At 36.4% G+C, this 24,476-nt stretch overlaps 1 protein-coding gene across 1 annotated transcript in view; it reads left to right on the forward strand.

The window, feature by feature from the left end:
- LOC114922492 (adhesion G protein-coupled receptor E3-like) overlaps positions 1-24,476 on the forward strand; it is a 37,536-nt gene that overhangs the window by 11,536 nt on the left and 1,524 nt on the right. Inside the window, exons 6-17 of the mRNA XM_029283893.1 lie at positions 8,602-8,637; positions 15,141-15,233; positions 16,298-16,475; positions 17,025-17,141; positions 17,488-17,684; positions 18,065-18,223; positions 18,769-18,963; positions 19,317-19,552; positions 19,719-19,779; positions 20,574-20,665; positions 21,553-21,721; positions 23,189-23,330. Coding sequence (XP_029139726.1) covers positions 8,602-8,637; positions 15,141-15,233; positions 16,298-16,475; positions 17,025-17,141; positions 17,488-17,684; positions 18,065-18,223; positions 18,769-18,963; positions 19,317-19,552; positions 19,719-19,779; positions 20,574-20,665; positions 21,553-21,721; positions 23,189-23,330 — 1,675 coding nt within the window. The remainder of the gene's footprint in view (positions 1-8,601; positions 8,638-15,140; positions 15,234-16,297; positions 16,476-17,024; positions 17,142-17,487; positions 17,685-18,064; positions 18,224-18,768; positions 18,964-19,316; positions 19,553-19,718; positions 19,780-20,573; positions 20,666-21,552; positions 21,722-23,188; positions 23,331-24,476) is intronic.

Raw genomic sequence — 24,476 nt, forward strand, 5'->3', positions numbered from 1 at the left:
GTAGCACTTTTTCGTGCGGCTGCTGATAAAAACAGGATCACCAACATGATCGCCAACGTCCAATAACGGATATGGCACAAGAAGAAGAAGATACCAAACACTGGGGAGGGGGGCACATGGAAGTCTGGGAACACCAGGGGAGGCTTTGAGAGGGCCAGTGAAATCTACATGTGGGTCTGAGGAGACCTTGGGAGGCCTGGTAGAGGCTGTTCATGGGCAGTAGTACTACCGGCAGGAGAAAACCTTGCAGGAGCAACTGACTAAGGCAACTTGCAAACTTTGCTTGTGGGAAGCTGGCAGGGAAGGTCACAAATGGCAGTCATGTGACTGCGGCTTACTACAACATCATAATCATGAGCTAGGCACTCAAGCACCTGGATCATAATTTTGTGACAATATGGATGCTGTGACGCCCAGATCTTTGAGGACTTGTAGTATGTCCATTTTTTCAGCACTGCCATAATTTTGAACAGTCACTGAAGGAATGGACATAAGCAAGAGAGCTACTTTTATATATTCCTAAAGACTTCTATAGGTCTTTATGTATAAAAATCATAATGTTTGATTCTTATACTAAAATATGCTTTAAACCCATTGGGTAGATTTTGATTTGTAGTGTGCTTTCCTTCGGTTTATGAGTTTGCTATAAAATTTAATTTTTTTCTCAAACATTTCTTCATTTAAATACATCTGCAGATATACAACCACTAAAGGCCAATATAATCTTAGTAAATATAGTATTGCTGATTTAAAAAAATCAATTACTATACTTACAAAGGGAGCATTTAGAAAAAAACTAGAATTCCTTAAAATAATGACCAAACTTTCAAATTCCCTAGATCGCTTCTTTAGAAGAGAAGTTACAATAGAAATTAGGAAGCAAAACAATAGGCAGATGGAATGTCCATTTTTCATGATCAAAAGTGCCCAAACCTTCCTTATGTAACAATCTGGACATCAACTAAAAGCATAATTGCATACAAAGTTAATCATATTAAACTTAACTAGATGCAAATGAAGATTTACAGTTATGTCAGCAAAAATAGCAAATTTTGCTTGCTGTTGGGACAAGCAAAAATGGAAATGAATAATAGTTCAGTCACCTCCTTCACTGATTCAAGAACATATCTGTAAAAGAGATGGAGAAGTACAGATAGTAGTTTTTTTTAATTAGAAAATCTCAGAATTAATTTACTTGCTAAAGAAGCAATAAAAACCAAATGTTAAACTTCACCCCCTTCCCCAAATAAAAGCATCATCATTAAATTACAGGTCATTTCCTCCAGTCATAGAAGCTCAGCAGTGTTCAGCTATCCTTTCTTCTCAAATTTGCAGATTGATTATATTATATTTTGTAAGAGAGGAAAGTATAGAGTGCTCCTATAACATGGATGAAAGAAGACATGCCGTGGTAGACATGACCAATCACAAACCCATTTTCCCAGAAAAGAAACTGAAAGGGCAAAAGTAAAGCAACTTGTCCAAAAAGGTAATAAAATGGAAATGTGAGCTTCTGAAGGTCTTCCTTCAGAAGATAAGAAGATAAGAGAGCCATATTACCTTTGTTCTAAAGTAGGAAGACCAATTTAATATAACACATTTGGATCATAAATTCCTTATGCTGAAGCAATTTTTTCTGTGTGTAGAAAGACAGCAAACAATTTATACACCTTTCCCTTGAATTTATTTGCTTGTTTTTGTTCCCAAATCTCAAACAACTTCTTAGTTCCTCCCATTTTTTGGAAATGTGGTGGAATAGGCTCGTTAATATCATGTGAAATACAGAACAGCATTTAAAGCCACCTCAAATATTAAGAATTTTCTCTTATGGATAGATGCTTAGCCATCTAGAATGTAACATATTCCAGATATTTCTGATTACTGTATTATATATATATTCTTAAACAAGTTCTTATGTTTTTGGTACTTTTTTTAGAATGATATCAGAGATCCAACATAAATTATAAGAATCAAAACAAAGTTGTTCTTATCTTTCGCACAAAATGCACAACCAACATTATTTTCCCCACCATTAATTTCTTTTGTAGAAGCATCAGCATTTCATTATGCTTGCCAATATTTATGGAGAAATTATCTGAGGCAAAAATTGCACAATTCTTTAGGTTGAATCCTGAATCACAAAACATTTTTTTCAGGGAATTTGCAACATTGACAAGTACTGCTTGGTTTCTGTAGGCCTAATCAGAAGCTGAGTCCTACTGAAATGTGAGAATCTCTAAAATACTAAAACTTGTCAAGTTTTTCAGGACTTCCATATATACTTGATGAAAATATATTTTGTTTTAAACATCAAAAATTTGTGAACATACTTCCCCTCTATACACACACACACACACACACACACACAGAGAGAGAGAGAGAGAGAGAGAGAGAGAGAGAGAGAGAGAGAGAGAGAGAGAGAGAGAGAGAGAGAGAGAGAGAACTGGCTTCTCTGCCTTCACATACGATACATATAGCAATAGCACTTAGACTTAGATATCACTTCATAGTGCTTTACAGCACTTTCTGAGCAGTTTACCAATGTCAGCATATTGCCTCCAACAATCTGGGTCCTCATTTTACGGATCTCAAAAGAATGGAAGGCTGAGTCAAACTTGAGCTGGTCAGGATCGAACTTCTGGCAGTGAGCAGTGAGTTAGCCTGCAATACTGCATTCTAATCTGTGTACCACCACTATTCTCAACTATTTCACTGGAAAGATTCTGACTACCTGTTTACTGAAAGTGTCACTGTAGAAAATAGCAAACTGTGCTGAGAGAGAAATATAGTAATCTTGGAAGTTCCACATTTACTGTCTGTCGCTTGGTTTTAGGATCCAATCAAGACATCACTAGAGGATATTAAACACTTTTGATTGTCTGCACTGTCTGTATACTGACAATAAACCCTCTTGTATTATGATACCCACCATGAGGCACTGAAGAACCATGAGCATCAATTTCACAAAAAGAAAAAAAAAGAAAAAAATATGAGGAACCAAATGCAGTTGTATGATGTTTCCACTGGAGCATATTTCCATCGGTCACGGTTCAGTAAGATTTTCTTTTGAACAAAAGTTGAAAAATAGAAAGAGAGCTTTATTTTAAAGCATGCATGTCTTTGCTTAAATAGGTAGTGTAGTTTTGAATAAGAAAAAAAAAACATCTGCTTAACTTCCAAGATTTAGGGATGAAGTTCAGTCATCAGAAATGTTGTTTCATGGGAAATTCCCAAGGAATTTTTTTTTAAAGTAGATATTGGATTTTGTTTTCTTGAGTTGTAAGACATTTGAGAGCACAATATTAAATTCACAAGATTTGGTCATGTTCCTTTGTGGTTTATTTTTTGTTCAAATAATTATATATGTTAATGTAAATTTGGTGGAAATTTTAATTATTAAAGAGATGAAGAGGATGCTGAATGTGGAATTTGACTTTTCGTGAAGAATTTTAGCTCTATTGAAGTGTGGGATTGACTAAGCAAATGATTTTTAGTGGGTTTTTTAATGAATGTTAATACACTTTAGGAAATGTATATTAATACAATGCAATGTTTATAGCACTTTTTAGTTCCTTTATTCTTTAAATCTGTCAGAGCTGTAATCAGTTATTTATTCTCTCCCACAAACTGTAGACAGAGGGAGAAAAGGAGGAAGAAAGAAATGTTTTTTATTACCACTCTGACCAAATCAAACTGTCATATTGTACCTTTTTTGTTAGTTTAAGTGTGTTTTAAGGACAATTACAGTATACTATTATAATTCCATTTCATTTATTCTAGGTATTAATTGTCAATGAACTATACAATAAAAAAAGATAGAACTTATTTATCCTCTCATATAAATGCTGATTGAGCTAGATTTTGCATGTCAGCTAAGTTCATTTTTGATCCATGAAATTGTACATCTTCTCCACGTCTACTAAAAGTTAGATGTATGACCCAGGGATCTGTACATAATAGGTGGTACTTGAAAAGTCAGAATGGAAAGAGAACTCAGGAAGACAGAATGTGTACTTCTATGCACACATACTCAGATGATGTATTACCTTTTCTATGAATAGGAGCCTTATGTACATATTCATGTTCAGGAAATAATCTCTAATAAATGTAGGTAATTGGGGATGCTAGATAGATAGATAGATAGACAGAAGATAGATAGAAATAGATGATAGATAAATATGATAGAGATATAGATGTAGACATAGACATAGCTATGGAGATGGAGATAGTGATAGAAATAGAGAGAAAAATAGAGAGAGATACAGATATAGATACTGAATGGATAAATAATGCTGCAAATTTCTAATGCTCCATGGATGTACATCTCTTCCATAACTTTTCCTAATCCATGAATTTTATTAAATCTTCTCTTTCTAGTTGATATGACATACTGATATGCACAATATGTACAATAAACACTTTTTATTGTACTTTTTTATTGTACATATGTACAATATGTACAATAAACACTTTTTTGAAATATAGCTACTCATAGTGGATTCTGGTGGTAGATGATAGAAATGGGGGTGGTGTATCCATTTTACTTTAGTATATTCAGATCAAAGTCCACATGTTACTGATCTAACTAGTCAATCTGATGAGGCAGGAGGGAGCCTTTTTGCAAGCTGGGGATATGTTGGTAATTGGGACAAGGCTTCCCTATGGGAGTGGTAGCCTCTCTGTACCTATTGATATGGTGGCTACAATCTCCTCCCCCTCCTCAGAAAAACAGGCAACCGTAATACCTGAGAGAAACTTCCTTTTTGTCAGTTTCCCTTTTTTACTTACTGGCAATTCTGAAGAATAAATGCATGTAAGTTAACCACTGCACTGAAAATAATCATTACGTGTATCAGTGTTTCTCAATTTTAGCCACTTTAAGATGTTTGAACTTCAAATTTCAGAAATCCCCAGTCAGTCTGGATATAATGATAAAAAATAACTCATAGGTTTATAAGCGTGACTTTAAGACTATAAGTCAGTAACATTTTTGGTGATGTTTAATATTTCTCTGCCCGCCCTTTCCTTATAGGAAATACGTATTAATGCACTGGGTTATTCATAGCACTTTTTAGTTCCTTTATGCTTTACCTCGGAAGAGACAAGGTTAAAATCATTCATTAATTCACTCTCTCACACAGGAAGGCAATGAAGAATCTTATCACTTGCATCATTCTAGGTGAGTACACAATTCCTGGTTCAAGGAAATCAAGATAAGTGACAGATAATAGCTCACTGGTACAGCAGATATATTCCTGGTGGAAGGTCCCATATAATGGGAAAGATTTGTACTGAGACAAGAGATACCAATTGGATGGCATTGCTGCTTTAAGGCACCTCAGCCTTAAAGCAATTGGTGAAAATGGAGGAGTGAGCATTCATACTTTGGCTCTCTACCAGATATCCTTGAGTGCAATATATTACAGCTAAAGTATTTCTATCCAGTTGTGTTGTATCATGTTCTGCAAGCCAAAATGGTCATTATCAGAAATTGTAGGCTGGTATTTAGTAAATCCACTCCTAAAAGAAGTTCTAAGGTCATAGAAGACCTGGGAGCTTCCTTCAAAAAGTCTAATAAAGACAGAATTTTTAGGAAATTTTAGGGGGGGAGTGCGGAGAGTGGGAATGGAAGGTGGGGGTGGAGGGTTAAACAGAGGCAGTTTCACTGATTTTGAAGATTCAAAACAGTTTGATTTCAGCAATTTCCAACTAATCCCTAAAATTGTATCCATAACTATTTAAAATATTTAAGAAGAATCAATATTGATATAATATTGGCAGTTTTACAATCTTAATTTTTCCACTCAATCATATTGCTATTTTCATTCAGGCAAGGACAGGCAAAGCCTGGGGGCAGAGTAAAGAGAGGAATCACCCTGGAGTCATTACGTTGCTACACTAAGTCCAACCCTTCTTAAATTCCATTAACTCTAGTGCCAATTTAGTGCTGACTGTTAGTTGATTAAATTCTTATGTATTGTTGTTAGTTGCAAAGTTGTATCCGACCCATTGCGACCCCATGGATAATGTTCCTCCAGGCCTTCCTGTCCTCTACCATCTTCTGGAGTCCATTTAAACTCATGCCTACTGCTTCAGTGACTCCAGCCACCTCATTCTCTGTCGTCCCCTTCTTCTATTGCCCTCAATCTTTCCCAGCATTAGGCTCTTCTCCACTGAGTCCTTCCTTCTCATTAGGTAGCCAAAGTACTTGAGTTTCAACTTCAGGATCTGGCCTTCTAAAGAGCAGTCAGGGTTGATCTCCTCTAGGACTGACCGGTTTGATCGCCTTGCAGTCCAGGGGACTCGCAGGAGTCTTCTCTAGCACCATAGTTCAAAGGCCTCAATTCTTTTGCGCTCAGCCTTTCTTATGTCCAACTTTCACAGCCATACATTGCAACTGGGAAAACCATGGCCTTGACTATACGTACTTCTGTTGGCAGGCTGATGTCTCTGCTTTTTAGTATGCTGTCAGGATGACTTATGTATAGGCATGAACAATAAATCATCTTAATTGGAATTTAACATCCGGTCCTGATTCTTCTCACCTGACAATGTCTTAATGAACCCATGATTGAAATTATTACTAAAAGCTCCTTCCCAAAGATCTAGGTTAGCTAAAAGATACTGTCATAATTGTACACTCTTCTCCAAGGAATACAACATGTTATAATTGATGAGCTGAAATTTTGTCCATTCCTATTGTGTTTCAGTATTTTCCAGATTGTCTGATACAGCATCAAGCCCACCAACCACTACTGGCACTATTACTACTTTATTTTATGACTTTACTTTGAATATTGTTATATTTCCTTACCTTTTCTAGTTCTTCCTCATTGATATTTCTCTCTTCAGCTACTTCATGACAATTATACTTATTTTTTGGTAGCTACAATCATGTCTAGCTTATTGTAGACTAAATGTTTACCAGTTGGTAATTGGAAGACCAACAGAAGCTTAATATCTTTGTTCCTTATTGTGATTCGACCAATTCTTTGTTGCTGGAAAGTTGTAATTCCTACCATTCCTACCAAAATTCTGATGAATAAAGGTGATATATTTATTACTGTTTTCTAGTACTCAATCTACAAAGTCTTTGGCCATCAATATATGAAGTGTTCAAAATCTTGTCCTATTCTTTGCACAACCAACATTTATTATCATACTAAGTTTTCTCAGTTTTGGTTTTTATTACATAATGAGTATTATTGAGCCACTAAAATGATTCCTCTTGTTTCCTTCTTTATTGTGCCTTTTTAACCATTCATCATCATCATCATCATCATCATCATCACCATCATCATCATCATCATCATCATCATCATTCTTAGATGTTATTAAAGTGTTGGCCATGTAATGGCTTTTTGCCCTCATATCACTTGCTGCTCGTTCTTATATATATGCTTGGTTTCATTCCTTTTCCTTTATTAGCTAATTTAATATACTGTATCTTCTTGACTACCCATTCAACCAGAGCTCTTTTTAGCTTTTCAGCTGTTTGCAGCAATTGCAGCTATTGTAGCGTTCCATGTCAGCCGTCTCTTTGGGCGAATATAGACTATCAATGCTACACTGTGGGTGTAGTGGACAATTAATGGTCATGATTTTCTAGACTTTTCAGTCTAGTCCTTCTAGCTCATGAGCATGTTTATGAAGTTATCACTTACTCTTGTCATTTCCAAGCAGGTTAAAATTCAGTTGTGAGACAATGAGTTTAATGCCTTTTTATAACTAAGCCAATCGACATGTAGATTTATCCCTCCTTTTTTGAAAATTTTCCAAAATCATATATCGATTAGAAGTTGATTTATTTTTATTTTTATCTAATTCCTTTCTGTTTTGCTGGTGACAGATCGCTATTTTCTAAATGATCTGATATGGCATCTGTTATTACACTAGTTTTTTGGAAGGCAAGTTATCAGCCTGTAGTGGCTTGGTGCTGTATATTTTTCATACTCTTTTGTAAGGAGATAAGTCTTAATAAGGGCTTTATCAGCAAAGATATTAGATTTGAGAGGGTCAGTTTTACTCTTAGATAGATAAGTAGATAGATACCTTCAATATCAACAGATGTTTTTAATTCTATATAGACTTCCTGCTATAGGAGCCTCTCATTGTTTTTCTCATAATTTTAGTTCATGCCTTGGTCATCATAATACACCACCTTCTGATATCAGCTAAGCAACAACCATGTTAAGAGTGCTTTGCAAGATCTCTAGAAATTCATATGAATTTTCATCTATTATTTGAAACACTTCCCATAATTCTTAAGGGAAAATTTTTCATGCATTTCAGCATGATTTTTAATATAGTGCTCATAATCAATCAGAATGTTCTTATTTTGACACAATGAATAATTTTAACAATTTTATAATCCTTTTTCCAATGGATGGTAAGTTTTTATATATTGTAATGGTGCAATGATGATAACAATTTTAAACAAATCATGATACAATTGGAATTACAAATCCAAGTTTTATGCCAAAGCAACTGGAATTTAATAGGTCAAAGTTATTTCCGTTAAAAAAGAAGGGGGATTATCTTGCATTTTAAAGACAATTATGTTATACTTTTAATATTATAATTGCATTTTATTTATTTTAGGTCTTGGACTGGCAATTTCTTGTGCAGATGAAGAAGGTAAAACTTATTTACCTTCTCAGGAATAATATAAAAAAGTGATCCTAAATACAGATTGTACTTGTCCTTCAAATATCAGCTAATGGGACTTCGTCGAAACGTCGCCAAGACACTTCCAATTTTATGCGGGAGAAAACCCGATTAACCAAAGACATATATATATATTAGAATCAGTGAACAAACACGAGCACTAGGGAATATGATAAAATAATTTAATATTAAAATACTAATAAAACGCCAATTAAAATGCCTAGCTTTCGTCGGCCACCTGCCGACGTCCTCAGGGCTCAAAATGTCAGTCCATGGGAGAGTCGCTTTTATAGTTTGACTAGCGTGTGCGCACGGCTCCTTGACCCATTGACATCCAGCTCTAAAAAAGAAAAATTCTCTGATGCTAGCTGTACGGATGAGAGGCGCGGGAGGGAGGAAGCTGTTACCAAGGAACCGGCGTCAGGAATGTGCCTAGTCATGGCCGGCCCAATAACAAGGTCAAGGAGCCGTGCGCACACGCTAGTCAAACTATAAAAGCGACTCTCCCATGGACTGACATTTTGAGCCCTGAGGACGTTGGCAGATGGCCGACAAAAGCTAGGCGTTTTAATTGGCGTTTTATTAGTATTTTAATATTAAATTATTTTATCATATTCCCTAGTGCTCGTGTTTGTTCACTGATTCTAATATGGAACTACCTAGGGATCACATTTTACAATATCTTTTGCCTTGCAGCCCCCCAACTAGGGGCGTTAACAGGCTCAAGTCGCAACTGCGAAACATTTAAATCCAAATTTCTTTTTCTGACAAAGAGTTAAAGAATTAAATATATATATAATCTTTCTCCAGTATCACCAGTTTTAGACAATACAGTACCTTTGCACCAAAACTGCCATGCATTATGCATGCTTATGTTTATTTCATGATGGAATTTTTATTGACAGATTATTACTTTTCCTGCTCAAATGAATTTATAGCAGATATAAAAATTTGAACTCTATGTAGGGGAACCCTATCCAAACTATGGAATGTATTGCTATTTATCCCCCTCCCATTCCTCAACAAAACAGGCAACTGTGATCACTGGGAAAAGGTTCCTTGTTGCTAGCTTTCCTTTTGATCATATAAAATGCATGCATGTAAATAAGCTACTGCACTGAAAAGATCACAGAAATATTATTATATGTCTGATTGTATCTAGCTACATTTTATGGGAGAAGAATTATCAGCAAGGTTAACAAAATGAAATCTCTGACAAGTTTTGTGTTTGTTAACATTCTTTATCAGACTGAGAAATAAAACAGCACAAACTTGTTAAACTCCTAATCCAGAAATTAGGTCATTTTCAGAAGATCGTTTTCAGAATATCTGTACAGGTAATCCTCGACTTATGACCACAACTGAGCCCCAAAATTCTCTTGTTAAGTGAGACATTTTGTTAAGTGGATTTTGCCCCATTTTACAATCTTCCTTGCCACGGTTGTTAAGTGAATCACTGTGGATCACTGTGGATCACTTAACAACAATTGAGTAACCTGGTTGCTAAGTGAACCTGGCTTCCCTGTTGACTTTGCTTGTCAGAAGTTTGCAAATGCTGATCACATAACCTTGGGGCACTGCAACAGTCATAAGTATGAACCAGTTGCCAAGCCTCTGAATTTTCATCACATGATCATCACATGATCACATGAAAATGGTCACAAGTTACTTTTTTCAGTGCCGTTGTAACTTTCAACAGTCACGAAATGAACTCTCGTAAGTTGAACACTACCTGTACTAGTCCTCCCTTCTCTTTCTTTCCTTGGTGCCTTTGAAACAGTCTTGGATCTGATGATTACATGAAGCATATAGTCTGTGAGAGAGAGTAAGAATGGCTTTCCCAAAGGCATCCAACTGGCTCTCTCATCCCTAGGAAGGAGCCATCGGCAAGCCTCTCCTAAAAAATATTGCCCAAAACCCATGGACCTATTTCATAACGTAGGCATTGCTTAAGTCCTTGGAGAAACTTCCTTTCCCTTTCAGGTTTTCCTTTCCTTTATCCTTTCTGCTAAATATTCCGTAGTGTCCATGTGACATCAGTTACCTAAGCTTGATTATATCAATAAAGAAACTCTAGCAGTCTTGCTCAGCTGGATTTGGTTTAAGATTGACAGGAATTGCTTTCTTCTGTAGGAACATTTGGTGAATCAATACGGAACTTTTTTATGTGTAAGGTCTTTGCAGTTTTTGGTAAGTTTTAAACTGTGTCTGCATCTTCATCACATATGCATAAAAGTGAAGTGAAATATAATTTCTTTACACAGTTGGGGCTTCTTGTCTAGACTACTTCAAAAAGTTGACCCATACTAAACACAGGTTTGGCACAGGTTTGATGTCTTACCCTTGTGTGGACCTACGTAGTTGCTGTTTGACTCAGCTGCTTCTTACAGTTAATGCCACCCTTGAATGCTTGCTGGTAAATTGGTTTAGGGTCTGCCCCCCCCCTTCTACTAATGGAAATTATGTACTTCCTTTGCTCCGCATCGTTGGCTGTTTCTTAATGAAAATTGGCATATGTTAAGGCAGAATCAAACCATGTTAAAATGCAGATAATTTAAGTTTGTTATATTCCTAGCATGTTACTCCTGCCTTTTTACAGTATAACAAGATGCATTAGATGCTATTATCATACACTAAATCAAGACCATATTTTTAATGCAATCCACACCTGCCAGTCATCTATATCTTCTTAAAATCTTCAGGTGAATAATGTGATTAATAATGTGATTAATTATTCAGGTGAATAATGTGATTAAAGGAAGAGACAATACCATGTCTAATCTTGCTTAAAATGAATAAGGTCACTGAAAATGTCCTTCTTATTTTTCTAGGCAGCAAATGTGAAAAATACCCCAGGCCAGGATCAAATAATATTATTTCTGAGAGTAAGTTTATTCATTCCTTGACTCTTTTCAATTCCATCTTCTTGAACTTAACTGAATGGAACTAATAGAATTGTAATGTTCAACCACTACAAATGTCTTGATAAATGAAACATTCTGTTTTGGGGAGATATTGAGCAGTTTAAAATAGTTATAAACTAATAAATGTCTATGACATGATATGGATTTGAGAGCAAAGGGCTGCAAGGCCTTCCCTAACTGCATTCTTCTTAAAAGATAAAAAGTTAAAACTTCTAGCAATTATTAACATTTAAAATCAGCCAACGGGCTTACATTTCATCTTGAGTTTTGCATGGACAGTACATTCTCTCTAGCACAGAAGTAAAATAAATAAAATTGGATTAGTTGGCTTTCTGGCTTTTGCACATAATATTTCTCTTACAAATTAATACAAACAAAGAGTATTACAATGAATTATGCCAAGTTCCATTTTGTCCAGACAAACAGATGCCTGTGTAGTTTTCACAATCAGAAGATGTAATTCAAATCCAACATAATAACCTATCTTGTGGGAATTTAGGTAATCGCCTCTCTAAACCATCCAAGTTACTGAGTACTACCAGATTTTTGTGGTCAGTTATAAAATGTAAAAAAGAAATGCATTTTCTGTTCTAACTCTCCTTTTAATCAATGTCACCGAATGACTTCAAGAACTTTTATATAATATCCATTTCCAAATTAGGCAACGTGCTTGACAAAAGGTACATATAATAAAGTGGGAGCAAGTAGCACCTGACAATCTCTCTTTAAAAAACCAGTTCACATAAATGATCAGCAGAACAGCTTGGTCTTAATCAATTTATGAAAGGCAAGAGAGTTCTGTAACTTAGGAGAAAAGATCTTTCACAGCATAAGCCAATATACAAAAAAAAAAATAGAAGTAGGGAACCTTTAAAATTCCTTCCTGCTTCTGGCAGACTGTAGCTTCAAATGAGAGATAGGTGTAGGATAGAATAATATTCTACTTCAAGCAAGCAGATGGGGTGATGTACTTCATGTCATTTCAAAGGCAAATTCATGTTGTAGATGGTGTGGTAGCAGTTTGAGAGTTGACAAGGGCATGACTCACTAAACTCAGAGCATGCCTATCTAAGTAGGTCTGTAACTGGTAGCTCAATCAGAGATAGGCAAAGCCACAGCTTTTCTCTCCTGCTTCAGAAGGCAGAATAGGTCCAGAAGAACTCTAAAATTGCACAGCTGCTGCTTACAGGAGAGGCGACTCCATCAAGACTTAAGACTGGAATTAGAATAGAGCCACATCTATTCCCAACAAAAAGCAATGTTCTCAAGTTGCAGGGATTTAATTGGAAGTTGTTTTGCCCATCTAGTAATCCAGACACCATGTCAGGATTTCCACAGTATGCTTGGCTCAACTTCGGTGGTGATATATAGATAAATAATATCAAGATATTGATGATATCTAATCCAAAACTGATAGATGGTTTCTCCCAGAAGTTTTAGGAAGGTATTAAATGGCATGGGGGAGAAGATTGAACCCATAATACCCCACATTGTAGCAACCACTGTCTCAAGTTTTTTTTTTTCCCACATGCAACAGCTGAAATTGTCCACTAAGCAAGGAGTGAAATAACTGCAGAGTTTCTCCGGTCCTCAGTCAGAGGAATTTGAATTCAGCAGGAGCCTTTCTTAAAGCATATATTTTGTTAGGATATACTTGTGACCTTAACAAGCACAGAAGCACATGAGGATAGAAAAACCTCACATTTATAAATCAATCTTGAAAAGAGGGCTGCAGAAGAAGAAAAAAAGAGGGAGAGGTTGTTCCTTGTTATCTTTTAAACAAAGAATCACTTAATAATAGTAGGCCTGGTGCCAAATGGACCAAGGATAACATATAAAACCTTGCCCTTATCTATCTCTCACAATTTGCTTTAATGATCAAAACATCTTACAAGTGTAAAAGAGATGATATAACCTCCAACAGTTACCTTTGCATGTGTCCAGAAGAATAACATGGTCAAGCATGTTGAATGCTGTTGAAAGATCTAAGAGGACCATGAAGGGTGCACTCCACCCAGATTCCCAAAATAAGTAATCTACCAGGACAACCAATTCTGTCCCATTCCCAGTCCAAGCCCTGGTTGAAGATTCCAGAAAAGATGTTTCTTCTAGGATGCAAATGAAGTTCCATGGCCTTCTCCAGAATTTATTGTAAAATGGAAAGAACGGAAATGTCTAATTGGTTGTTATAAATTGTGTTACAATTGCTTAGATCAAGAGTTGTCGTTTTAGAAGTGGGAGTAAGATTAATTTCTGGGTAAAGCTGCATAATGTCAAATAATTGTAGTACATTATTTTGTCTCTCAACAATAACAAAATGATTGTTTTGTTCCAATGAGTGTACACAAGGGATAGGGCCACGTTAAATTTGGATGAAAGGATGATTTGTGCAATTATAAAAAGTAAGCAAAGCTGTTTCACACACAAGGAAAGGATCAGAATGTTCCCCCCCTGAGTATGAGAGATGTCACCCGTCAAAGTATTTTAACTTTTTAAGTGGACAGTTCACTTTGTACTTACAGTTTTATATTTTCCTTTACAGAAAGTCACTTTGACTCCCAACTAGAAAAAGTGCAAAAAACTCTCAATTCAAATAATTGTTCAAATGAACAAAAAACAGTAAGTGCAATACATTATATTTTAAATTTGTATAATTTCTTTTTAAATCAACCTGTTTATACTACCAATGCTGCAGAATTATGTACTTGGAGTAGTTGATGTGAAACGTGTATTGGCTAAAGGCTTAATTTGAATAATGACAAGCTATTAACCCCAAGAAACATTTGTGTGTGGTGTTTGTGACAATTCACAATCAGTTGTGGACCTGCTTGAGCTCATATTATCAGCTGGAAGTGGGAGGGGTAGGTGAGTCAATTTATTGCTGAGATAGCAATTGGGATAGTAACTGTGACAGTAACAAGGCCATCCTGCTTCGTTGTCTAGATATGCCTCTATTCCTACTTATTTATGTCGAGAGAAATCAAAGAAAGAGCACCCTTTAGCATATATGTGCCCTTCTCATGTGTGGCTTTGAGACCTCTGCAGATCACGGTGGACAATTATTGAGTAAGATTGTTCACTTTAAAAAAAATGCTGGTTAATTAATTTTCTAAGAAACTCTGTTGTTAATTTTTTTTAAAAAATCACTTTAAAACAGAGTTTAAGACAGGCATTGAAAACACTGCCTCTAATTTCTACAATTTTTATTTTATCTATGTATGGTAACCTCCAGCCTGACTGAAGATTTGCTAGTCCCTAAAAAATGTGTTCAGAACATTGTTTCTGAAGAAACAAAGAGCCCTGGATCAGTATGTCCAGGAAAGAAATTTAAACTGATGTGGCTTTCAGGGTCTGGTGAACTGATCCTGCACAGATGGTTTCTGCAGGTCTCCAATCCTGTCCTAACCAGGGGTCTCCAATCTTGGCAACTTTACAACTTTTGGACTTCAAATCCCAGAATCAACCCCTGCCAAAACAACGATGCAGAGATTCTTTCTTCACTCGCCAATTGAACTGAGGACACATGATTCCTTTCTCTTTTTCTTTTAGGAAAAGAATTTATACTGCTCAGTGATGGGTCCTGCCTTGATCTTCTTGAATCCTGTTGGTGCTAGTGACATGCTTACTGAATCCGCCCTGAAAGTGAGATTTATTGACAACTGCAGAGACAACATTTGACCATAGCTTCTCTTTTCTGAGAAGCAAGTCTATATGATTTCCTATTGTGTATATTGATGATGTATTATTCTAGGGTCATTATTCTACGAACTGAATCAGTTTTTTGAATAAGATTCAAATTTAATATATGTGTTTTAATATGGGATTGATATAGGGAAGGGAAGGGAAGGGAAGGGAAATGACTTTTTCAATGATTAGTGGAAATGAGATTGGAAAACTAAATTCTGGGGGGGGAGGGGAAAGGTAGAAGCAAATAAATTGGTTCCATATTTCTTAAGATCCCATTGTCTGGTATTTTAATTCTGTAAATACATTTTATTTAATTCTGGTATTCAAAATCAGGTTTTATATATACTTTTATTAATTAAAATTAACAAATAATTAAGAATCCAAGATCCATGCTTATATTTCCATTGGGGAACCATGCTAGTAGTTTCATCACCAACAAGAGACTTCAAGATGTATCCACTCTGTAGCGTAAACTTTTTTGAGTCAAAACCCATTTCTGATGAAGTACATAATTAATCTGTTAAACATTAATATGCTATAAGACCTGCTGTGGTTTTAAAATTAATAAGAAATATTTTGGAAATTTAGAAATGGGGGGAGTCTATACTGAGAACTCCACAAAAGCTAAATTGTGAAAGGTTTTAAAAATGCAGGGAAAAAGGTAAAAGGCAGTTCAGATTTATTTTTTAATGTCAGCTGTGGAACTGATGTCACAACTTTGGGTTTTATTTTGTTGCTCAATTTGAAAAACGAGCAGGTGAGATTTTTATATCCACAGACTGGGTTCCAAGGTTTGTTTTGACATCGATTTCTAAAATGGCTCGCAATGGTTATGGTGATAAAACCATCTTTTGGCTATGCATGATATCTGAACCCAGCCATATGACCATATAACACTGTAAGATTCAAGTTGAAGTATATTGAGTGTCTTCTACAATATCCTGGCAAGAACTTTCTTAATGAAATGCTTGAGAAACACTAAATGAGATTTGAAAAGTTTGCTTCTTGTAATGCTGCAGGACTCGGTGGATTCCTTTGAAAAGCTTTTTGATAACCAGTCTTATTGGGATAATAACGTAAAGAAGGATTTTGTCACAATTTTGCCCAGGATTATGGACTACATAAGCTTAGGTGCACTATTTACAGCTCTTGCAAATCCAGGAAACACTTCTCGAACAGTGGTTCGAAACTTCACTGGTAAGGAAAAGAAAAATGATCTTTGTCTTTGAAGAAAAAAAGAAAAAGAAAGGAAAGGCATTTGTCTGTATGTGGCACAAGTCAAATTCCCTGTACTGGGTCTTCTTTCATTCATCAACTAGGGGTGCATATGGCAATTCACATTTTTGACTTCGTTAGTGAAAGCAGCCTATATAGGAGAATTCAGACATGTTTTCAATTTATTTATTTATCATCTACATTTGAGTCCTACCTTTGCATGAAACATTCCAATAAGCTGTCACAATTAATCAACCATTCATAAAAAAGGAAAACAAAAAGACTATTGATATCATCAGTAAGTAATAAGACCAGCATCATTGTAATCAATTCAGTTAATAAGGATCACTTTTTTCAACTGATAAGGCCTTAACTCAAAGCACCTGCATCTACACAAAGCAAGTGCTATTAGGAATTTTGTTTCATTCTATTATGACTTATGTTTCTTATTTGACATCATCTTCTGGTTAAAAAAAATGACTAGCATTCATTAGATCCATTCAGGAACTCAACGTTTCTCTGTCTTTTCAGTGATCCAAACAAATCTTATCAGTCCGGGATCCTTTGAAAAGAATGAAACACTGGAGTTAAAAGCTCAAGGAGATCAAATGGTCATCCATCCAAGAGCAGCGACTGCCATGACCACAGGTATTGTTCATAACTTGCTTGGTTTTTCTACAGAGTAGATCCAAAATTACTTTTACAATCTACTTTATTGCTCCCTCCCTGTAAGGTGCAACCCTAAGATTTTTGAGCTTGCAGAGAGTTTTATCACTCTGGTTTGGATTAGGGAAGTTGCAATCCAACATATCTGTAAAACACTAAATTGGGAAAGGTGAAACTGAGGGAATAGAAAGTAATTTGTAGTGCCAAGAAGTAAATATATGGATCTACGCCGATCCTTTCATTATCAAGATTTTCCCAGGTTTGGGGAAATCATGTATACTTTATTTGGTTTTATTTTTCTCCCTGATCTTCCTTCTGTCTCTTGCAGATACTGTTGCTGTGGCTTTTATATCGGCTGGTGGGCTGGAATCACTTTTAAAAGAGACTTTAGTGCAGAATGGAACATTCCCGGACAATGAAATGCTGACAAATGTTCATATGAACTCCAGGCTGATAAGCGTTTCTGTCGGGAACAAGATACAGGCTATTTCTACCCCGGTCAATCTCACTTTTCAGCATCTCAAGGTATGTAAATGAAGTTACTTTGGAAAACAAGCCATTTTTTTTCTTTCCATCTTATGAATATATATTAAGAAAGAAAGCAGAATATCAAGAAATATATAAATCCATATAAATGTTCTCAGCAGACCTTATGGTCGTTCAAGCTTTATAAATCAGAAGTCTGATAGCACCTTTTCACACTAACAATTTTTACAAAGCTTATGCATTCAGTAGTATTTGTGTCTCCTGGTCTTTAAATTCTGTGATGTTTACATTGTTCCTTTTGCTTGTCTTACAGTTGTTTCCTTGTTAATGTTTAATAACTCTGCATCTGTGCAGTAGGGGATAAAGTAAATATGTAGATTTTTTCCCTACCTGCCATCAACATTACTTCCCTCTTGCAGAATAAAGTTGCCCAGGAAAAGGTTCTTTGTGTCCACTTGAACTCTGGTGCCTTGTCCAAACATGGTTGCCGGCAGCTCTTTTCTAACATCACCCATACAGAATGCAGCTGTCAACATCTGTCCAGTTTTGCTGTACTGATGGCCACAACTCATAAACACGTATGTTACTTCTGAAAACATCTCAGGAATGTAATGTGGTAAACAACATGTTTTTTTTTCTTACTTGTTATACTGTATCTACTGTTGTGTCCTGCTGTTGTCTAGGAAGATAACAATTTTCATCATCGAAGCAGTATTTTTCTATTTGACATGCTGCAGAGTTCTCCATAACTATTTGTGGCCCCTTCCTTTCATATATAGAAAAGTAAACTATGAAATACTTACAATCCTCAAGATTTAAAAATCCTGATGCTTCATTTCCAATCACAATACAACAAAAGCAGACAGGTAATAGAATAGCTTTTATATGAAAGTCAGATCTCTGGTTTAGATCAGGGGGGTCAAACTGGCGGCCCATGGGCCAGATGCATCATGCACAGGCCATACCCACCTGGCTTTGCAAAGGCAAAAAAGTCATGATACGTCACAATATGTCACATGACACGATCAAGTTTGACACCTGTAGTCTAGATTCTAGATGAAGTGTAAAGGTAACTTTCTTGTCAAAAGGTGGTTCGTATAATGTTGAGAAATTCTCTTTCCAGGGAGATCTGATCCTCACCATTATTAGCTACCTTGGGTTGTCCATCTCAGTCATCTGCCTCTTCCTGTGTATTGTCACATTCCTCTGCTGCCGCTCCAGCCACAACAGCAGCACCTTCATCCACCTACAATTGAGCTTCTGCCTGTTTTTTGCAGACCTCCTCTTCATAATTGGAATAGATAAAACAGGCAACAAGGTATTTCAGAAGAATATGTGATGTTCTGCTCAGTGGATAGAGAACCCCATCTGAGCATGCCTCCTACCTAAGAAATCTTCATTTTTCTTTAGATTGACTGAATTGAATCAGTTTTCTTTGCAAACATAATTCTTTTAGCTTTTTTATTAGCCTTATGATAGTGGCATATCTCAAATGAAAGAAGGGTTACTTTGCACAATTTTTTCCTACAGCACTGCTGGTGGAAACATGAATGTCAGATATGATTTGTTCCATTTCTCTGCTTTTTTATAGCCCATTCTTGATTTTCTTTCAAAGCCAACAATTTAATAATGAGATGCTGATAAAGGAATGGCATTTTACTTTTGATTCAGATCCTGTGTTCAATCATAGCTGGAATGCTGAAGTATCTTTTTTTGGCCTGCTTTGTCTGGATGTTCTTGGAAGGTGTCAATCTCTACCTCATTGTCAGAAACTTGAAAGTTGCAAATTACAGCGGGGCCAGCAAGTATATGAAGATATGCATGTACCTCATTGGTTATGGGTTTCCTGTCCTGATCGTAGCTATTTCTGCAGTAATTAACCCTGGAGCCTTTGGGACACTTTATCGGTAAGTCTTGGCATATGGTTAAAAGCTGGTTCCCTCAGCCTGGTGCCTCTAAGATATAAGCTACATGAGCATAATTGTTAATATTACTCAGAGAAAGCAATTTTGTACAATACATTTGTTTGCATTTCTGTCTACTTTTTTTCTGATGATTTTTCTTTTTCTTTAGCTGCTGGCTTAACCCAGATTTTATCTGGAGCTTTACCGGACCTGTCTGTGCAATAATTGTGGTGAGCAAATATTGTCTCTTATTTTTTACAGTAGAGAAATTAAAGAATGTTATAACTTTTTTTCTGAGATAAGAAAGAAGAGAAAAAGAACTTGATCTCATGTAGCTAAAATGGATACATCAACCTTGGTTGGTCTTTCTATATTTACAATGTATTGGACAATGCTCCTAAGTTTTTAAAAATGCAGGAAAACCAGTTATTTCAGCTACACAAGGGAAATTAATTAATTCTAATATTTTGCAAAGAGCTGCAATTTTATACTATTTTATACTGTTAGGGAGAGAAAGAAAAGATGAATTTGAGAATGAAAAGTTAACCCATTTTGTCCTGAAATGCAGAAATTTCTATTTTTTCTGTCAGCTATAATTAAAATAGAGGTAGATGTCCACTCATTAAAACCATCAGCTACCAAATGTATAATCTAAAACAGCGGTCCCCAACTTTTCTGGATTGGCAGCCCAGTGTGTGTGCAGGAGGGGGGAAGATGGGATGGTTTTGTGTGAGGGACAGGTGGCACATGTGCACATAGCTCATGCAAGAGGGGCTGCAAGCATAAGCACACACTGCTCGCACGAGTGGGGCTGCAAGCAGATGCACTCTTCCCCACAACTCACAGGTCCCTGTTCTGAATGGGCCACAGCCCAGTAGTGGGCCATAGCCCGGGGGTTGGGGACCCCTAATCTAAAACCAACAGTTGTTCTCTCTTCTTCATCTTATTTAGACTTAGAACATTATTTATCTGCTGTTGTTATCATTACTTTATTTCTTTCTGAAGGCTTTTTTTCCTCCCAAAGGTCAACTTAGTGTTTTTTTGTCTTATTCTGAGGAATCTGCATAAAAAATTGGCTTCTCTCAATTCAGAGATATCTTCAGTCAAAAATACCAGGTAAGAGCTATCACAAAGCATGAAATGTGGAGTACAGTTCAGTATGATCTTCACGAATAAAAAGTAATGCTTCAAAATTCTTTTTCGTGACAAATTGAGAGATACAAAACTTGTACAAGTTTTGGGGATCAAATATAGAAACTCATATAGTGGAGAACGGTGCTGAGGTCTTTGTATGCATGAGGTTGGCAAAAATTGGGGGAGGGGTGAATTGATTAGAAACTATCAGTAGCAAAGAGGCCTTTTCATTATGGAGATCACCATCTTTTGCCCCTTTGAGCTAAAAATTGTAGAATCTAGATTGTTCCTCCATTTTGCAGAAATATATGGATGCATACTGGCTGGGCATCTGCAGAGGATAATGACTTTACTGAAGCATAGGTGCAATATGAAATTGGATGTCTCAATGTTCATTGATTTTAAAACAAGGATTTTGTCACCAGAACATCAAACCCATGACCTTAATCTTGGGAATAAGCAGTGGATGTTATGTGAACTGTCTCAGCAAAGGGAAAACTCCAAATGATTGATAATGGCCTACTGTACTAGTTTCCCATTCTTTCCCTCCTTCTTTGACTATGGCCACAATCAACTTTAATCATTTCCCATTATTCCACATATCTCATTTATATCCTTCCTGGGAAGTGAAAGTTCTGGTTTCATTCTATCACAGAGTCAGTTGAGGGGGAGACGATTACCTTAGATCAGGACTAGGCAACTTTATGACCTGTGTACTTCAACTCCCAGAACTCCTGAGCCAGGACTTTTAGGAGTTGAAGTCCACACGTCGTAAAGTTGCCATAGTTGCCTACCCCTGCCTTAGATGGATTCAGATGCTCTCTTTTCAGCACTGTCATTTCTCTGTTGATATCTTGCCTTTGTTGTAGGTCACTGATATTTAAGGCCATAGCCCATGTGTTCATCCTTGGTGTGACCTGGTGTTTGGGCCTCTTTCAATATGGCCCTGTGGAAGACATTATGGCATACCTGTTCACCATCACCAACAGTGTGCAAGGAATCTTCATTTTCCTGGTGTACTGCTTACTCAACCAAAAGGTGTTGTATAGCAGTGTTTTTCAACTTTTCCTCCCTGTGGTCCCCTGTCTAGGTCACATTATTGATGAAAAATATGTTTTTATTTGTAATAAAGACAGTGTTTACAGCATAGTATCCTTTGATTTTCTGTGGCCTCCTGATATGTATTGTTCACCTTTGTGCCCCTTGAAATATCCATATGGCCCCTGGCTGAGAATCACTGGTGTAGAAAACAAGAGAGGGCTGCACAGAATGTAGGTTACCACACAAACAACGTAATATCCCAAATTATCCAGACTGGGTTCAGGATTTTGTGAGCTTCTGGTACAGGAATAGTCAGAGCCAGTGGTGGGATTCAGCCAGTTCGCACCACTTCAGCAGAACTGGTAGCTAATTTTTTTGTTGCCCAGGCTCAGAATGGACTTCTGGAAGCGGCATCCACACAGAGAACCGGTTGTTCATATATTTGAATCCCACCACTGGTTAGAGCCCTCTCTCACTCCCAGTTTCTTGTTCATGCTAGAGATAAAGAATGTGGTAGTAACAAATGTTACTTCAAATTCACTCTGCAAATGAACTGAATTTCCCTTGGCATAAATCCTTCCCGTTATAGTCAGCAGCAGCACCACTGATTGATTGGTACAGAGTGGGATATTTGCTTCTCTTGTGGATCTGAAGCCATATTTGTAATGCCTATAGAGGAAATGTGTTCATTTTTCACTGAACATTTCTGGAATGTTGCAAAGAGGGGGTTTTTTTGGGGGGGAGGCTCTTTGTTGTTAAATATAAAGAGCAGTTTTGCTCTCTATAACTCCATCCTTTTAGTTTGTCTTTACAGAAAGTAAAGTAAACTTCTCTGTGAAGTTTACTTTACTTCACAGAGGACTGGAGATTATAAATGGAATTTACTAAATGGCTGTCCAAAATATGTACATTCCCTTTATTTCAGTATCTTCTTAACTGAGTACCCATCATTATACAACCAGACATTACTGGACGTTTCAGAAATGACAAAAATGTATATAATCTTTAACATTCCTTTAGAGAAGATAAACAGACTAGGGAAGTACAAGAGGAAATACTTCTCAACAGCCTATTTGCAGGGAGAATACTGTGGATTAATTACTTTGATTTCTAATATACACAAACAAATCCACAACCCAAAACATAGCTGATTTGATTTCTTTGCTTTGGAGTATTTCACATACAGGTAGTACTTATTTAATGACAGCCTCCTTTAGCAACTGTTTGCTATTACAACAGCAATGAAAATGTAACTTTGTGACCAATTCTGTCATTTACAACCTTTGCAAACCTATAAAGCAAAGGAAAGCTGAAGTAAGGTCATAAACACAGCATAGTTTGACTCAGCCACTACTTCACTTAAAGTTGTCAATCCCGATTATAGTTGCTAAATGAGGATTTCCCGCTTTAATAGGAGACTAGTAGATAATTCCACCTACTGACCTTGAATTTTTGGATTTTCAGGTGAGAGAAGCATACTGGCATTGGATCTGCTGCATCAGAAACAGTGCACCTGATGTCTCTGAGATTATTGTGACCTCTTCTCCCATCAGCAATCCTTCAGTAAGCATGATCAAAAATTTTATTACATTTTGCAATGGCCTGGGTAAACAGTTTCTACAGCCCAATATTGAAAGGATAAACATGTATAGGATATCATATTTCAGAAATCAGAATTATTTTTTCTAGGTAATTTTATTGTTATACTGTAAATACTATGTATCCATAGATGGTAGAAGGAGCAAATAGTTGATTTCGTTTGGTGTTGCTGAGATTTAGTGTTACATTATTTTTACCAAAAGACTTAGGAAATGCACAAAAGAGCTGAATTGGGTCACTGTCTGTCGGGGAAAAAAACCTCTTGAAGTTATTTGTGTTTGGTTGAAGTGGTGTAGAGTCTAGTATTTCATAGAGGGTTCTGAGGCTATTCATTTATATGTTTGAAGATGAAAAGCCTAAGTGATTTTACAATTTTTTGAAATGAACAGTAGATCTTACTGGAATATTAAAAGCATCTGATCAGTTGTTAAGAATGGAGAGGTTGCTGGAAAATATGTGTGTGGAAAACAGCAAAGCTCCCCTACCCTGGTTAGTTCCTATCCCTTGTGTCTAATGTTATGTGACTCAGGCTATCACAATAAGCCATAGTTTATTTGTTTGGACATATATTATGCAAAGATAAGGACTGCTTTTTGTCAACTTTGGTTTGTTGCATAAGCCTAAGCCCAGTCTTGGTTTACTATGTTGTGTTGTTTTGTTTAGTTCATGGCCTAATAAAGGGGTGTTTTTTTTGTTTCAGGCAAATGTACGACGTACTCCTTCAGTGGTTAGCCAGAAAATAGAATGGGGAAACCCGACATAGCTCACTGTCTCTCTTTTGGACTCTTCTGTTCAGTTTGAACAAAACTGAAGAAAAATTGAATATATTAAACCCTTGTTGGTTCTCAGCCCTTTAATGCAACTTGAAATCCAGACCCATGTTGGAAAGATTACTTTCAACTCATACCCTATTTTCATTGCCATTTTTGCTCTGTTCTCTCCATAGTATATAGTATACAGTTGCAAGAAAAAGTATGTGAACCCCTTGGGATAACGTGGAATTTTGCATGAATTGGTCATAAAATGTGCTCTGAACGTCATCTAAGTCACAACAATAGAAAAACACAGTCTGCTGAAAATAATAATACACAAACATTACATGTTGTCATGGTTTAATTGAACATAACATGTAAACATTCACAGCGCAGGGAGG

Source organism: Protobothrops mucrosquamatus, unplaced genomic scaffold (assembly GCF_001527695.2).
Source record: "Protobothrops mucrosquamatus isolate PMUCROS unplaced genomic scaffold, P.Mucros_1.0 scaffold267, whole genome shotgun sequence".
Taxonomy (NCBI): Eukaryota; Metazoa; Chordata; class Lepidosauria; order Squamata; family Viperidae; genus Protobothrops; species Protobothrops mucrosquamatus.